The sequence below is a fragment of the Neopsephotus bourkii genome, unplaced genomic scaffold, assembly GCF_033783945.1.
Source record: "Neopsephotus bourkii isolate Nb327-2 ecotype Australia unplaced genomic scaffold, CSIRO-AGI_Nbou_v1 NB_1572, whole genome shotgun sequence".
Lineage (NCBI taxonomy): Eukaryota > Metazoa > Chordata > Aves > Psittaciformes > Psittacidae > Neopsephotus > Neopsephotus bourkii.
In genome coordinates this window covers 1,624,413-1,640,671 of record NW_026902048.1, presented here as the reverse complement: position 1 = coordinate 1,640,671, position 16,259 = coordinate 1,624,413, and the positions used below count along the sequence as shown (strand labels likewise).

General features: G+C 43.8%; 1 protein-coding gene and 1 long non-coding RNA gene across 9 annotated transcripts; one reads left to right on the top strand and one right to left on the bottom strand.

The window, feature by feature from the left end:
• Nucleotides 1–136: 136 nt before the first annotated feature.
• SLC24A1 (solute carrier family 24 member 1) lies at nt 137–15,981 on the top strand. 7 transcript variants are annotated; one of them, XM_061371192.1, is made up of 11 exons: nt 137–689; nt 1,092–1,213; nt 2,180–3,246; nt 3,868–3,930; nt 5,192–5,300; nt 10,496–10,570; nt 12,113–12,216; nt 12,877–13,074; nt 13,424–13,513; nt 14,403–14,569; nt 15,203–15,455. In XM_061371192.1, exons 3-11 carry the CDS (start codon nt 2,323–2,325, stop codon nt 15,450–15,452), a joined length of 1,980 nt encoding a protein of 659 aa, XP_061227176.1. In that variant the 5' UTR covers nt 137–689; nt 1,092–1,213; nt 2,180–2,322; the 3' UTR covers nt 15,453–15,455. The 7 variants fall into 7 exon arrangements, with proteins under 7 accessions (XP_061227176.1, XP_061227180.1, XP_061227179.1 ...); XM_061371196.1 differs by lacking the exon at nt 137–689 and adding an exon at nt 15,863–15,981 and having other exon boundaries at nt 988–1,213; nt 15,407–15,475; XM_061371193.1 differs by lacking the exon at nt 137–689 and adding an exon at nt 15,863–15,981 and having other exon boundaries at nt 1,004–1,213; nt 15,203–15,475.
• Nucleotides 1,700–10,568, bottom strand: LOC133221940 (uncharacterized). Of its 2 annotated transcripts, none has more exons than XR_009728119.1 (3): nt 10,019–10,568; nt 4,241–4,485; nt 1,700–1,851 (listed from the first exon to the last, which is right to left on the bottom strand). It is a non-coding gene; the product is annotated as an uncharacterized LOC133221940 (long non-coding RNA). The 2 variants fall into 2 exon arrangements; XR_009728118.1 differs by lacking the exon at nt 10,019–10,568 and adding an exon at nt 5,540–7,830.
• Nucleotides 15,982–16,259: the final 278 nt, after the last annotated feature.

The window sequence follows — 16,259 nt, the reverse complement described above, 5'->3', positions numbered from 1 at the left end:
AGGAATGTTATTTCTTCCTGTGCAGAAGTGCACCATACGTGTTCCACTCAGTACAAAAGGGTTCCTGACACCATCCTCGGGGTGCTCTGCCAGCACAGGGTGCTGCACTGTGCCTCTGCCTCCATGGTCATGGGTATAGGAGCTAAGGGGTTTTTGCAGGAGACAATGAGTTTTAAACCCCCCTCTGGCATTGCAAAATAGACATGGCTGAAGATGAAGCTACATGCAAGTTGTCTTGTTTAAGGGACCACTGCTGCATGCAGAGGAGCAGTGTGATTTACCCCTGCTGCTCTCTTCCGTCGCAGCCATGAGAACGATACGTGTCTCACAGTTGGTGCTTTCATCTGGTGGTTTGGAATGGAGATAATCACCTGTCCTCATATTGCGAATAACCTGTAGACAGAGATATTGGCTTCAGAGATAGATCCAAATCTATGCAATACTATTTAATCTTCTTAGGGACTGCAGGTATTAAACTGGATTGGCTGTTCCTCCAGTAAGATGTCCTTCACACCTGACCCTCCTTTGTATTAGGACTGCATCAGCAGAGGCTTCATGAAAATGGGATCATTTTCACCTGCCTCTCTCTTCAACAGCATCTCCCATCTGGCTGTTACGTGTCAAAGAAACTCTCAGCTCTACACTCAACCCTTGGTACTCCTCTTCCTCTTGGACAGCATCTTTGGGAGGTAAGCTGTGGAGGTTCATTTGATCGCTCCAGACCTCTTGTGATTGAGACAGTCCAACCAGTGAGTAAGGAGCTGACCTCTAACAGAACTGCTAAACTTACAAGACTAGAGGTATTGTGAAAGGCTGGAGAGCTCTTACAATTGATCTCAGCTTTGGATAAGATTCTGCTTGCAAAAGGACTTCTAAGCAGATCATTTTGGAGAGAAGTAAAACCAGTGTTTATTTAGGAGTTTGTGCATACGTCTTCTGTTCTCTGTAATTCTTTTTACTTTCATCTTTGTTAGGAAGGGTAATTTTCTAATACCATGCAATTTGTTATACACATTATGCAGTTCCGCCATATGCATGTTTATGTTCTTTTAACATATGAAAAGCAAAGCTTGTATCATCTATTTATCTAGGTTCTCCCATGACCCTCTATTACTGTTGCCTTAGTGATCCTCCCAACTCTATAAAAGAAGATAATAATGCCTGCCTTGCAAGAAATTTAGGCTGATTACTTCACTGGGTGTTATGCAAGAGGGTAAGTGTGTGCTAACTTGCATGAAGAGCTTATCTGAGAATGGCTTACAAGACTGAGATTCACATCCAGCGTAAGAATAATATAACATTCCCACTCAGGGGAAAAAATAATCCACAAAGAGTGATATTCTGAGGTATAATATTGAAACGGTGCTAAAGGGTACATTCTCTCCAGCCCCAAATCACTGTCTCCATACTGCCACAGCTGCAGACTCTGTCACTCTGGCATTTATAATTTCTCTCCCTTTCTAAATGCTATTCAGATAATTATGCAAGAGATGCTAATTATCCCCTAATAAAAGGTATGATTACATTTCCACTTTGCCAGCTCTGATTTCTACAGAAAGGCTTGACATGATGTAGTCATAGAAACAAATGGATGCTCTGTATCCTCAGTTTTACTAGAACCAAATCTTGCTCATGTTCTTCTCAAACTAAAAGAAAACAGCTCACCACTGTTTGGCTGGTATTCTGTGGGAGTGCATAGCTGGGGTATCAACCAGTTTTCATCCTCCTGTTGAGAGTACATAGGTGAATAGCTGGTCTGTTAGGTGGGAGGTTTTAACAGCATAATCTTGTCTTCAAAGCATCATCTTTACTAGCCCTTTAAAGTAGGTTCCTTGACAGAAGCCTCTCCACCTGCAGAACATCGATCCAGTTGTTAATAGTACAGAATAACAACTGAAGTAAAACCACAAAATAGCTCTTGGATGTAGGCATGAGGTGGATGGAATCAGAATTCAGCTCAGGTTGGACTTGATCAACTCCTCTCTATTAAGCCAAACCTTTGATTATAAATCAGCATAGCCTACAGTCATAAAAAAGCTACTGAAACCTGAATCTAGACCTGCCTCATTTAAGTCAATTACTTTTTACTGACAAAAGAAAAGCACTCAGTGAAGTAATGTTACTCATATGGGGGGAAGTTGCAGTACTTCTCTTTTTTACATCAGATTTTCTTTTGCAGGATTCCACATCTTGTGCCACAGTTTCACTGTTGATGCTTAAGATCAGCTAGAAACAGCAATGGTGGATATAAGTGCAAACTGCTGATTGAGAGAAGTCTTTAGTGGCTCCTGGACACTACTCTGGTTTTTGAACCTTTAGGAAATGCATTTACCAAGGAGGCGGCGGCTACAACGGAACCGAATCATTTTCTTGCTTGCCACAGTGTTGGTCCTTTCCCTCTATCAGTTCCAGTTCAGGTCCTCTGCTATTCCAGCACCACCCTTAGCACCCCGACTGATGGACCCTGTCAAAGTGACCTCTAGGGACATTGCCAGCAACAGGACTGCTGTAACAGGCAGTGTCACAGCACCACCCAAAATAAGGCACTGTGTATATGTGGATTCTGAGCCAGTTGTGCCCATCACTACATCAGTGGGTACACCACCACAGCAAGGCAATGGCAGTGGAAACTACCCAGACGAACAGCCACCATACGAGTCCAAAGGAGAATATCCCCAGGACCTGTTCAGCGTGGAAGAACGCAGGCAAGGGTGGGTTGTACTTCACATCTTTGGCATGATGTATGTATTTGTGGCCTTGGCCATTGTGTGTGATGAGTATTTTGTCCCTGCTTTGGGAGTGATCACAGAGAAGTTGCAGATCTCTGAAGATGTGGCTGGAGCCACCTTCATGGCAGCAGGTGGATCAGCACCAGAACTCTTCACCTCCCTCATAGGTGTCTTCATCTCACACAGCAACGTTGGCATCGGTACCATTGTAGGCTCAGCGGTGTTTAATATCCTCTTTGTCATTGGCACCTGTGCCCTCTTCTCAAGGGAGATACTCCACCTGACATGGTGGCCCTTATTTAGAGACATCTCATTCTACATTGTAGACTTAATGATGCTCATCCTGTTTTTCCTAGACAGTGTCATTGACTGGTGGGAAAGCCTCCTTTTACTGGCTGCCTATGCCACATATGTATTCACTATGAAATACAATGTGTACCTGGAACAATGGGTGAAGCAGGAGCTGAGCAAGAAGCTGAATGCTGTGCAGGCAGCAACAGTAGAGCATATACGGAAGGTTGGTGTCCTTATTGTTCAGAGGGCAAGTTGGAAATAATTCATTCTAGTGTAAACCACAGAGAAACTGCATCTCCTTCACAAAGTGCATATTCAAACAAAACCTCAGAATACAGGTACTGGTCAATAATTACGGTTATAAAATGAGGGAAATGCAATCTAGATAGTAGAGAGTCTAAGAAATTAGAGAATGGAACTAAAAGGGAGTTCTACCATTGCATTTACTAAAGATAGTGGTTTCCTATCTACTGTCAAAGACTTGGGATTTTGCTTACTGGGTTGTCGTAAAGGAGTTTCCAAAAAAACACTTGCAGAACATAGCCTGGGAACAAGACTGGATAATTCTGTGTTAAACAGGGGGAAAAATGCTTCTGCTAAGAGGCATTGTCCAATCCTCTTGCAGATGAGAGATGCTGGAGGAGATTCTCTTTGCCCTTTCTCAAGTGAGGTGTGTTGCTGGGATGCTGATGGAATCACTTGTTACCCCATCTGCAGCTTTTGTCATGTGTATTAGCTGTCCCACTTCCTCACAGACAGTAGCCTGAAGGACTGTTCTTAGATCCTCAAAAAGCAGGTGAAGCAGTAGTGGTGTTCAAATGCTTTTCTTCTTGCTTGCATACAGAAAAGCACTGGGGCAGTTGCAGATGATGGAGCAAAGAAGCCAGCAGATGAGAGGAGGCTGAAGGTAGGTTCTAAGCAGCTTTGCAGGGATCCGAAGTCATTGTATTCACAGCCTAACTTGGGGGGAGGCTCAGAATAAAGGTGTCAACTTCTATGTCAAGAAATCAGGACCAAAGCCTGCTTTGTGCAAAGAGCCAGGCATACCTGGCACAATATTCACAGCTTATTTAAAAGGACACCTGGATGAGTTGTGTATTTTTATAAAAATTAAGAGACAGTCAGGCTTTCCAAGTGGATTTGGGTAGCTATTGTCAAATGAGTGCTGTTCATTCAGTGCTTTAAGCAAGAAGAGAGAAATTCAGAGCAATTCCTACCTGGTTTCATGGCCAATTTTCCACCTGGGCTCCCAGAGCAGAAGTTGGTAGGGTCTGTCCTTTCCCACAGCAAACACTGATGAGCTCATTCCTCTGCTGCTGGTTAACTTGCTGACTCTTTGTTTTCCTTACGGCTGGCCAGCCATTGCATGGAGAGACCTGATGTAGTGGCTGCAGAAGTATGTAACATACCAGCTTCCTCATATGGATGTTTCTTATTCTTCTGTGCACTTAACATACCTGTACTAATTAATGTTCAGTTAAAAGCTCATTAGGACTCTGGTGTAAGAACAGAGCACCATAGCTTTCAAGGACACCTGACATGACTGTGGCATTATCTTGTAGCAGTATATAAATCTACAGTTAATGACAACTTATGACTGAAAGCATTGCATGCTTTGGTTGTAATTTATAATAACGTTGTATTGAGTCTGTGTGGGCCCATTGCATTTCATAGACTCATAGAACTGTTTAGGTTGGAAAAGACCTTTAAGATCAAGTCCCCCACTAAACCATGTCCCTAAGTGCCAGTTCTACATGTCTTTTAAATTCCTCCAGGGATGGTGACTCCAGCACTGCACTGGGCAGCCTGTGCCAATGCTTGACAACCCTTTTGGGAATGAATGTTTTCCCCATAATCCAATCTAAACCTTCCATGGCACAACTTGAGGCCATTTCCTCTTGTTCTATTGCTTGTGACAAAAGACTGAGAGAGAGTCAGAGTCCCCTGTAGAGCCTTTCTCCAAGGACAGCCTGACCTGCTATCTCATGTCTCTTGCTGTGAATGGCTAGTATTGACAGCCATCGTGTGAACTTAAATGTAGAGGTTGTTCCTTGGGTTGTGGAGATCAGCCTCCATATAAATGCACCCCCAGAGCAGAAGCAAACCAACAGTGGAAATGTTCTGAGGAAGAAACTGCTATTGACCTGCTGCATTGTACCTTTCCATAGCCTGGATCAGCCTTACAGCGAGGCAGCAGCTCAGCCTCCCTACACAATACTCAAATGCGCAGCACCATCTTCCAACTCATGATCCACACCCTGGACCCCCTGACAGACGGTGAGTGAACGCTCCACATCTGAGGGACTTGGGTTTGCAGCCCTGAGTGCAGAGCAGCTTAACTGGGAATACACCCTTTGTATGTCAGGGGGTTGGGCATCAGCAACCCCTCCCAAAATGCAGCTCTGAGCGTGACAGTGTTATAGGGTGAGCTCTTCAGCAGTGGGACATACCCCTTCTGATCGCATGGCTAGCAAGGACAAGCTGCTCACATTTTGGCCCTGCCATACCTGATTTACCTGTGCAAAACTGATTACTGCTGTGGTGGCAGCTGCTGCTTGAAGGGGGGTGAGGGCATGTGAAGCAGTTGTTGCTGTGGTCCCTGCAAGCAGTGGCAGTCACTGCAATCCTTCATCTTCTGCTGTCTCTCTGACAGCAGGGGCAAACTCAAGTTACAGCTTCCTCCATCTCATAGCATGTCACATCTTCCTTCCTCTTCTTAGCTCAGCCCTCACCTTGAAGCAGCAGCATTCAACGCTGACTGCATTTGTGAGAAAGAGCTGCTCAGCCATATCAGTCTCATTTGCAACAGGAAAATGAACACAGGGAGCGCTCATGACCTACACACATCCCCTGCTGTGCAAAAAGTCCCTCACAAGGCGTAAACCTGCACAAGAGGAAATAGACGTTAAAACCCTCAAATTATCATTTGGACAGTGGTTAAAATCCCAGCTGAGATCTAAGACACACAGTGAGTTCCAATTATGATGGTTAAGCCAGTCCATAGGTGATTTAGACCAACACTGAACACCTCTAAAAGCCCACCTGCAACACTCTGGTATCATCACTCCCATGGTAAACTGTACCCACAACACTTTGCAGGCAATGGGCCAAGGGCCGATCAGCTCAGGACTAAGATACCTTCTTTTAAACTGGCCAGGGAGCAGAGAAGCCACATCTGCAGCCAGACCCAGGGTCTTTGTACACAACCTTTTGATGTGTTGTGTTGTATCACCTTTAATCCAAACACGGTGGGGAAGTTCATTTTCCAACAAATGATGAAGCTTGGTGTTTTAGATTGTTCTTCCCTAGCTCAGTACATGCCCTGCCCCTTCACTGCCCTACTTGTTCTAAAGAGATTATCCCTTGTCCATTCAAAGAGAGATTGAAGCTAAGCAGATCAACACCTCTATCACAGAGGTTACAAAAAGGACTCTTCAGATCAAAATCCCAGCTGCACAGACTGATGGAGGAACAAAGGAGGCTTGATAAGGACAGAGAGACAGATAAGTGTCTGCTTTGACAGATTTTAGTGGAGGCATCCATCACATTACTAACAGTAGCCTAACAAGACCCAGAATCATCAGGGTTTGCTCTACTGCCCTTGCATCTGCTGGGGGCTGCAAGGCAGTTGTAAGCCACTGGCCTTGCTGCAGAGGCTGTTAGCACTACGACTTATGAATAATGGATAAAAGGGGCTGGAGGGGAAGTTTGGATCTAAAAGACAACTTGCCCTCTCATTCCAGCCAGGCAGACCTTGAGTTAGTCTCCGCATGCAGCAGCCGCTAGATGGGAGTGTGACCATATGTACTTAAGCAAGTCTAATACAACAGGATGCAAAGATGGGCTACAGTCTCTCCAAAAATGTTATTTTTTACACCCATTACTGTAATAATACTACTGAGATAAGGGCAAAACCTCTGCCCCAGGTACATGCCTGTTCCACGCAACACTGCTAGAACAGAGACAGCTCCTTAGAAAAGGTAATGATAAAGGAAGTTACTGATACTACAACAGCACAGCACTCAAAATCAAGGAGCCAGAGTCCTGTGTATCTCGTAGAAGACCTTACCTTACCCTGATAAATTCGTACCTAAAGAAAAGGGAATCTAGACAAAAGGAATAATTTATGAATAGGTTGAGAAACCCAAATTCCTTGAGGATCTTGGCCATAAAAATGATGTGATTTTCCCAGGATGACTCTGAAAAGGATTTGAACCCACTAAGGCATATCAGGGCTGCAAGCTCAGCCTTTGTGTTAAAAGCACTGCAGTCATTCAGTGCCCTCAGTGCAGCTGGGTGCCTCCTTCCACTGAGCACCAGCAAAGTCCTCCTCTTTGCAGCTTGTGCGGCACTGTATGTACCAGATACATTTCTGTAATTAGGTTGCAACATAAAAGATGATCCCAAATCAATTGATCTTTCCCCAAGGGTCCTTGTTCCTTCTTGGCAGTGCCCATAGCATCAGCACTTAGAGGCTGTGGCAAAGAACACTCTACAAAGGAAAAGGTTGCCAATTATTGCTCAGCAGTTCCTAACTTATCTTACTGAAATTAGGTTCTCTGTAGGGTTTCCTTCTCTCTGCTGCAGTTGCACTTTATTTGGGCAGCAGAGGAACCATTTCAGGGCAGCAAGAGTCCAAAATGTGGAAAACCAGCCAGGCCTCAGCCTACACAACCAGCCTGCAGAGGCAGGGTTTAGAAATACAGGAGTCTGAAATACAAACTTTGTTTGTTCCTAATGCAACACCCCTTGGGGGAAGCAAATTTTCTCATCTGAAGAATGGACTAAGATCAGAGTGTTTGCTTTTTGGATTAGGAAGGGCTCATTACATTTCAGCCTCTCTCTGCAGGGGATGAGGTTTTACTTTAACGTTTCTAACATTTACACTGCATCCTGAATTATATTTTTGAGAAGCTTTTATTTTCAAATGAGAAGTTTCTGATAACTGTGGGCTTTTCTGCACTTTCTCTGGAAGGGTGTAGAAGCAGAGCATGAGCTCTTCTCAAGATCTTCAGTTAGACACCAGAGGGAACTGCTGGGGAATTGAAGGGAGCAAGGATTTTGGACAGACTGAGGAGCCCTCTCATTTCTGATCCTCCAGTGTTACTCTTGGGTTACTCTTTAAACTAATCATAGAGAGAAGACAGAAGCCTTATTTTACTTTTGAAGGAAGAAGAAGGCTCCAGCAGCAGGGATGTCAGAGCTGTCCAGCCTCAGCACACCCCAGTTCACAAGCTAATGATGATTCCATGATTCTATGATTCTGGAAAGCAGACCAGAAGAGAGCAGTGGTGCAGGCTAGCATAGCGCTAGGAATTGAGGGCAGCTACAGTTTCTCCTTGCTTCATTAGCATTCAATTACCTGCTTTAAGAGACTCATGATACAAATGGGAAAAAGGAATAATGGGATTATATATATATATATATACTTTTAAACAGCAGAATCTCCCAATCCTCCAGGTTCATGCGAAATTTTAAAGGAAAAAAAATCCTTCCTGCTGTCCATGTTGTAAGTTAGTGCTGTAAGATTCAATATTAGAGCCAAAGAATTAAATAAACATAAGAGCCATACTCCAGGTAAAAGCTCAGCTTCCACCTTCAGTCCAGGCTAGATGCTGTCAACCCATAGGATATGAATCTTCCTGAAGAGCATCTCAAGCCCCCTGGACACAGACACCTGCCTGATGGGCTCACCAGCAGTGAATGCCCTGGGGACTGCACCCCTGGGTGAGGGCTGAGCCCATGGGGCTGCAGAGTCCCAGCTGCCCTGCCCAGCTAATCCCCAGCACTAGCAAGGACTCAGTTGACAGATCTCCTTCCTCCCAGTGCTGACCTGCAGATCTGGCCAGCTTATAGCCAGCAGCTCCTCCAGTCTCAGCCCATCCTGTATGAGTTGTGTGTCAGAAGAATTAACACCTTTTTAAGTCAGGCTGATCTCATGAGAACTGAACACTGGCCTGGACCTAATCTGTTTATCCTGACAGAGAGATGCTCAGAGGCTCTTCTTGGGTCCGTGCTCACAGCCTGCAGCCTAGGTGAGGGCAGCAAGCCAGGAGCTTGAATCTGCTTAATCTCTTTCAGCCTGAGCCTGACCGCCCTGACCCTGCTGACAGAAGCTTTTGTAACAGCTTCTGGGAAAAGCTGAACAGAAAGATGCATTGCCCAGTGGTTAGAGGAGACTGGGAGCAAAAGGTCACCTCTCCATTGCCCTGCACTGATGGGTGCGCTTGCGCTTAGCATCAGTAGAGGGAGAACGAAGCAAGTACTTTACATCCCCTCTGGTAGGTTTCAGTACTGGCAAGGAGCATGGAGGAGTCCAGGCTCTTTAGTCACAACCAGCCTTTCAAAAGAAGAGCTTGTAGAATCTCAGTTTGGAAGAGATGTCAAGGAGCATCTGGTCCATTCTAGGCAAAGCATGACCTAGACTAATGTCCCAGCACTCTGTCCAGCTGAATCTTAAAAGCATCCAATGCTGGGGAATCCACAGCATGGGCAGCAGTACAGTAGATTAAACCAGTGTGATAAAACTTTCAAAGGAAGTTAATTTACAGCCCAACCCAAGCAAGGCAAAATCAGTTCCTTGTGGCTGCTATGTGCAAAACCTGTAACCCTCTGCTTAGTTGCTGGACTCAGTATGCAGCTCAGAGGATATAGATTAGAGCAAAATAAAGCTTTTCCTTGAGCCAACAACTTGCTCAGTTTCAACAGGAGTAGGAGTTATGGTATTTGAGCACAACACCTAGCTATGGAGACACACAATAACAAAGCAGCTCAGCTGAGCAGAGCATGGTTTACAGTGGGACAAGTCCTCAGTAGTCCCAAAAACACAGTACTGGACACTGCACCGGTGAAGATGATCTCTTGGGTAGCCTGGGCAGTGTTGAACCTGGACACCAGGATTTAGAACAACTCCAGCAGAGGAGATGTTCGTGCTTCCTTAGAGAAACCATTTTCCACATAACTGGAACTATGAAAGGTTTTTAATCTTTCCTTACCATCAGGTCACCAGGCTGCAAGAGCACAGTAAAGCCTCTTCAGCAGCCACGTGGCAGAAGGAAGGTGTCATCTTCAGCTTGTATATAATCTAGCCTGAAAAGAAATCAACAGTCCTTTAGGAGCAAAGAGATACTGCATTGAAACTCCTCTGTTCTTCCTACATTTGCTTCTTATGAAGTACAGCTATCCCCTGGAAAGGACTTCTCTTCCCTCTAGGTTTTCTTTTAAATTAGAAACTATTGGTTACATGTGAAATTGCTTGCATAACTGCCATAGTACTAAGCATTTAAATATAACAGCTTGATCAACTAGCAGCAGCCAAAGCCTAGGGCCACAGCCAGAACAACTCACAAGTCAGTGCTGACGGCAATCCACGCAAGAGGAAAGGGGGGAGAGCATGTGTGTGCTGGGGGAGGCAGGTAAAGGGGGCTTGGATAGCTGGCAACTGCTGATGAATGCATCCTTCTCACCCACAGCAAAATTTAAAGACAGGGTTGACATCCTGAGCAACATAGCCAAGGCCAAAGCAGAAGAAGGATCAAAACCAGAAGGTGAGTGCATGAAGAGCTGGTGCTGTTTGCCTTGTTTTGTGCTGCAATCCCTCACCTTTCCCAGCACTCATTACCCAAGGGCTGGCACAGAAACACGATGGTTTAACACATATCTTCTGTTATTACAGATCACAGATGGCTGCTATAATAATGCAGCAGAAATCAATCTATGTGCGCTAACAGTGGGCAATAAAAGCCATCCCCCCGGGAGTCTAGGAGTGGTTAGTGAGACAGCATCCAAACACAAAGTGCTACAAGGATATAGTGTAAATTGCCACCAGAAGGGTAGAAGAGGGGAAATCAGGCCATTACAGGCAGAAGCTGGGTGCTACTGATCTTTGGTAGACCCTGCAAATGAGGTGTTTGTTAAACAAAGTACCTTCATTTTACCTTGGAAGTTTGGCACACTTCAAGAAGACATGAAAGATTCCTCCAAAGAGAAAAGCCAGGCTCTCTCTCCAGCCTGTCCACATCTTTTTTGTATAGCAGGGACCAAAACTGAACCCAGAATTCCAGGTGTGGCCTGACAAGCACCAAGTAGAGTGGGACAATGACATCTTTCTCTCTGCTGTTGATGCCCTTGTTCATGTTCCCTAGCAGCCTGTTGGCTTTCTTTGCCACAGCAGCACACTGTTGACTCCTATGAAGCTTGTGCCACCAGGACTGCCACGTCCCTTTCCACAGAGCTTCTCCCTAACCTGTGCTGCACTCCTGGATTGTGTTTTCCCAGGTGCAAAACCTTACACTTGTTCTTGTTGAACTTCATAAGGTTCTTTTTAGCCCACTCTTCCAGCTTGTCCAGATGATCCTGCAGTGCCTCTCCCTTCTGAAGCATCCACTTAGTGCCATCAGCAAACTTCATTAGGGCACACTTGATCCAATCAGCCAGATCATTTATGAAGACATTGAGCAACATTGGGCCCAATATCAATCTCTGAGGGACCCCACTTGTGACAGGTCACCAGTCTGAAAAGCAGCTATTTGCTTACTTATTTCTGTGATCCTCTTGGCTATATGGGTTACACAGGAACAGCACAGAGGACATTGCAGTTATTTCCTTGTATGTGTCAGCACTTTCCTATTTGTGTTCAAATACCTACCAAATGATTAGGGATTAAAGTCTGGCAGCACATGGGAGTCATTTCTCAGAAGCCTTGAAGAATATCAGCTCCCTGGAGAACACCATGCTCTACTAGAACATAAAGGAGAAGCAAAGCTTTATATCCTCTCTGGCTTTTAAGGATGGCTTTAATAAGATCTCCAGGATCCAGAATGAAACAAACACCAGTTGTAGATCAGATAATGAGCATATCCCTGGTGTTATGAATGTACCTCTTACAGCAGTTTCAGATAGGTTATAGAAGCATCAAGGTATCATTCTACAACAGGTGGGCCAGATTCTGCCCAGCTTTTAGTAATCCACAGTAGACAGAGAGGACAAACAGCAAACCTAAGCAATCACATTGGGTTTAATATAAAATGGCCCAGTGACACAGGAGACTTAAGTCGACTGAAAGCAGTATTCTTTCTTATTACTTTTAGCAGAAGAGGAAAAGGCAGCACCAAGCAAAGTCCAGGTAACTCCTGCCAGCGACTCTGAAGCCGGCAAAGACAAACAGAAGGCAGATGCACCACAAGATGCCCAGGTATTGAACTAAGTATTACAGGCAGTAAGAGTTCAGTTGAGACCAAATGTCACATGTCCTTTCCTTCTTCCTCTCTAAGGCTTTTGGGATAGGGCCCAACTCGTTTCCCATAACGGACAACTAAAAATAATCTGTATGTAGCAATGAGATATTAATGTGCTAGCTGAAACATTTCATCTTCCAGACACAAGTGAGGTTCAAAACATGACACTGACTGAAACTGTCTAGTATCTTCTCCTCAAATGACTTTTCTGAGGTTACAGGAGTACTGCAGCATATGGGAAGTTACAAGTAGCTGCCTGTCCTATGTTCACCCGTACACATTTCTGTTTCATTTCCCAAATCCCTCCTTTCAATAGACGTAATTCACCTGTTCTGATGGGGAAAGGTTTCTCAAGGAGACAGTCAATGTTTCATTTGAGTCAAAACCCCATGTAAAAGTTGGTACTAGTTAACAGATGAGAACTAGTTAACATAATACACAGGCACTGAGATGGGCTATGCCTGGATTTTGTCCACAACAGCAAGATGTGGGTTGTGACTGCCCTCAGCCATGCTACAAACATGACCTCTACCAAGGCAAGACCATGGTGAATAAATGCTGTGCAGCTCCTTGTGAGTGTGAAAACACTAGCTCTTTTCCTCCCCCCTGATCTACAGCCCTCCTCAGACAGTGACACCTCAGAAGACAGCAGCTCTGACAGTGATGAAGACAGTGATGACAGCTCAGATGATGAAGAAAACGACGAGCCGTTATCTCTTGAATGGCCAGCAACTAGGAAAAAACAAGCCATTTACCTTTTCCTGTTTCCCATTGTCTTTCCTCTCTGGAGCACTCTGCCTGACGTTAGAAACCCAGTAAGCATCTATCTTCCTTCTGCTACTGCATTCATTAACTGAGCTGTAGATTTCCTCTTGAGAAGAGTCCCCAGTTCTGTTTTGCCACGTTTAGAGTCCTTGCATACTTGAAGTGCTGTTAATGCTGCTGGGAGTGGGACAGGAGCCCTGGCTGCAGCATATCACAGCCACAACACCAGCAGCTACCAGTCACCTAATGAAGCTGACAAATCCAAATACAATTAGAGACCAGGGTCCACATTAAAGCAACTGATCACAGTGAAGGGTTTCAGGTGAATATTTTCACTGGGGGTTGTTAAATTTTCCTGAAACTTTTTCATGTTTTTCTTTTCAAACTTGATTTTAACAGGACTCCAAAAAATTCTTTGTCATCACATTTTTTGGATCCATCCTCTGGATTGCTGTATTCTCTTACCTCATGGTGTGGTGGGCTCACCAGGTGAGGGCTCTATTTTCTCTCTGCAAACAAGACTATTTCAGAACAAGTAGATGGATGGAAAAAGAAGGAACAGCATCACTGTGGCATTTTATCTGATGAATTACAGCTGCACTCATCCATCACCACGGTAGAAACTTGGGTTTGTTTAGAACCCAAAAGGATTTGTTTAGAACCCAAAAGGGAATTCTCAAATTCATTCTTTTCAATCTGACAAAGAGCTTTCCATTTCAAGAGCTTCCAAGGGAATTTGTGCATCAGTGAAAGGAAAAGTGCTATCAAGATTTATTTTAATACTGCCTTTTCATTGATGAATGCTTCTGTGCTGAACATAATTACCCCTCACCTAATAAAAATTCCAGGAATATACAGGTTCTGATTCTGAAAGCTGCTAAATGTTAACTCCCAGTGCCTTAATGGTCACCTGGTATTCTGGGAAATAAGACTTGCATCTTGTCGAATCAGACCCACAATTTGTATTTAGTGATGTATTGCACATTCACAGCACAGTTGATCATGCCATAAATCCAAAGACTGACATTTCCCAAAGCTCTTGGATCATACAGAGCTGCTGTTAAACTTGGGAGAGGGAAAGTTGGAAGACACCCAAAGAGGTGAACTTGGGACAGAAAAGTTGTGCTGTAGCTGACTTGACCTTTCTTAGTCTTGGCAACACTGATCACAGGCCCAGTGGTCCAGCTTTTAGAGCTAACCCAAGATCAACATACATTGTGAAATCTAACTTTTTATCCACAAAGCAGAAGAATGTGACCATGTTTAAGGGGATTCAGAATATTTTAGCTCAAATTCAGCATAAAGCCTCAAAAGAATGGACAGAGCAATTAAATTCCATGTTACAAAGCAAACAGCCTTACCCGACTCTGTTTATTAGGTTGGTGAAACAATTGGGATATCAGAGGAAATTATGGGGTTAACCATACTTGCAGCAGGAACGTCCATCCCTGACCTTATCACCAGTGTCATCGTTGCTCGGAAAGGCTTAGGTGACATGGCTGTCTCCAGTTCTGTAGGCAGCAATATCTTCGATATCACTGTTGGGTGAGTATTAATTCAATGTTGAAAGATACCCTATTTCTTCTGAAATAGACAGCTGGATGCTTTTAGTCCAAACATGCTCTTAACTTTACTTTAGCTGTAATTAAATGTAGGGCAGCTGAGCAATAAGTTAATGGTTTGTTTAGAAACCTAACCCAACTAGGAAAGACGGATTTTTATACCTTAGTCCATCATCTTCTCCTAATTCTAAATCTACACAAATTAATTGAGTTTTTGTCTTGAAAGAACAACAAGTCTTTGTCTAACACCAAAGATTTACAGACAGGATCCCTATTTAGTCACTCAGAGATCCTGTGCAATCAAAGCTCAGTATCTGCACCTGTACTTTCTATCAATAAAGCATCAGGACATCCTTATTATGGCGTGCTGAGACACTCAATTCATAGGTGTTATTTTAAAACCCCTTTTCCATTCCTGGATTGCATTATGATGGCTCAAGTATTACTCAAATGCAGTTTTTGACATGAACAGCATCAGTTTTAGATTTATGCTGAGTTCACTGAATACAATCATGCATTTTTTCCCCTCTAACAGTTTGGAAAAATTGCTTTGTTATGGTGCAGAAAATGAACTGCCTTAAAACATTTATTTCAATTACTTTTCCTTTACTTGCAGTTTGCCAGTTCCTTGGTTCCTTTACTCTGTCTTCAATGAACTCGATCCAGTTGCAGTCAGTAGCAATGGTTTGTTTTGTGCAATTGTTCTCCTTTTTCTCATGCTCCTCTTTGTGATTATCTCAATTGCTGCATGTAAATGGAAAATGAACAAACTGCTGGGGCTCACCATGTTTGCTCTTTACTTTGTGTTTTTGATCATCAGTGTGATGTTAGAAGACAAGATAATATCCTGCCCAGTATCTGTGTGACATTTGGATGCTGCAGAATGTCTGTAAGCATACATCAAAATGGGTTTAAGGTAGCAATTGTTCTAATAAAAAAAGCAACCATAATTATAACAAACTTACTGAAAATAAAGCATCTTTAATATACTAAAAGCACCCCAAAACCTCAAGTGGTCTGTCAGCCTCTGCTATTTTTCCTTAGGATCAGAAAAGGTCAGGTAATGGAGTAAACAATATCAAACAACATACAAATTTAGGCTAGCATGGAAAGGCTGGCATGGTATAGATACATGAAGGGCGATCCCCTTAAGATAATGGAGCCAATTTTCAGCACAGAATGTTTGCTCAGTACAAAAGCATTCCCGTCCCCAAGGTCTGTGCTGCAACTAGTTTGCTATGATTGCCCTACTCAGAGGTAGCTTTCATCCTTTCAGTGAATGTCACTATAGAGCATCCACAGCTGGTACTCTACACATACCTCCAGGAAAGTGTATGCAGATCATGATGCACTTTAGAGGAAATGCTTTTTCCTGGCCTTCTTCAGACTGTGGGAAATGCAATACAAAGGTTTTCAAGGAGAAAGCAAAGCAGCAAGTTATTTCCGCATGCAGAAGAACACAGGGTGAGAGCTGCAGAGCAATCCTGAAAGCTGTCCACAAGGCTCCTGTTAAATCTGTACCTGATCTTGCAATATAATCCCTAAAAGTCACTCTAAGTGCCACCAGTACAGGTGTGATGTCATTGGGATTTACATCTTCCTGTAACAAGATTAAGCGGATCTGGGGTTAGAACATTACCACTAGCAAAAACTAAATCCAGGCATCAGAAATA

What these genes read in the sequence shown, in the direction of transcription:
- SLC24A1 (XM_061371193.1), top strand. Translation starts at nt 2,323, where the DNA reads ATGCATTTACCAAGGAGGCGGCGGCTACAACGGAACCGAATCATTTTC. An exon ending in ATGCACCACAAGATGCCCAG is followed by an intron (nt 12,217 to 12,876) that starts GTATTGAACTAA and finishes CCTGATCTACAG; the next exon opens with CCCTCCTCAGACAGTGACAC. An exon ending in ATCTTCGATATCACTGTTGG is followed by an intron (nt 14,570 to 15,202) that starts GTGAGTATTAAT and finishes CTTTACTTGCAG; the next exon opens with TTTGCCAGTTCCTTGGTTCC.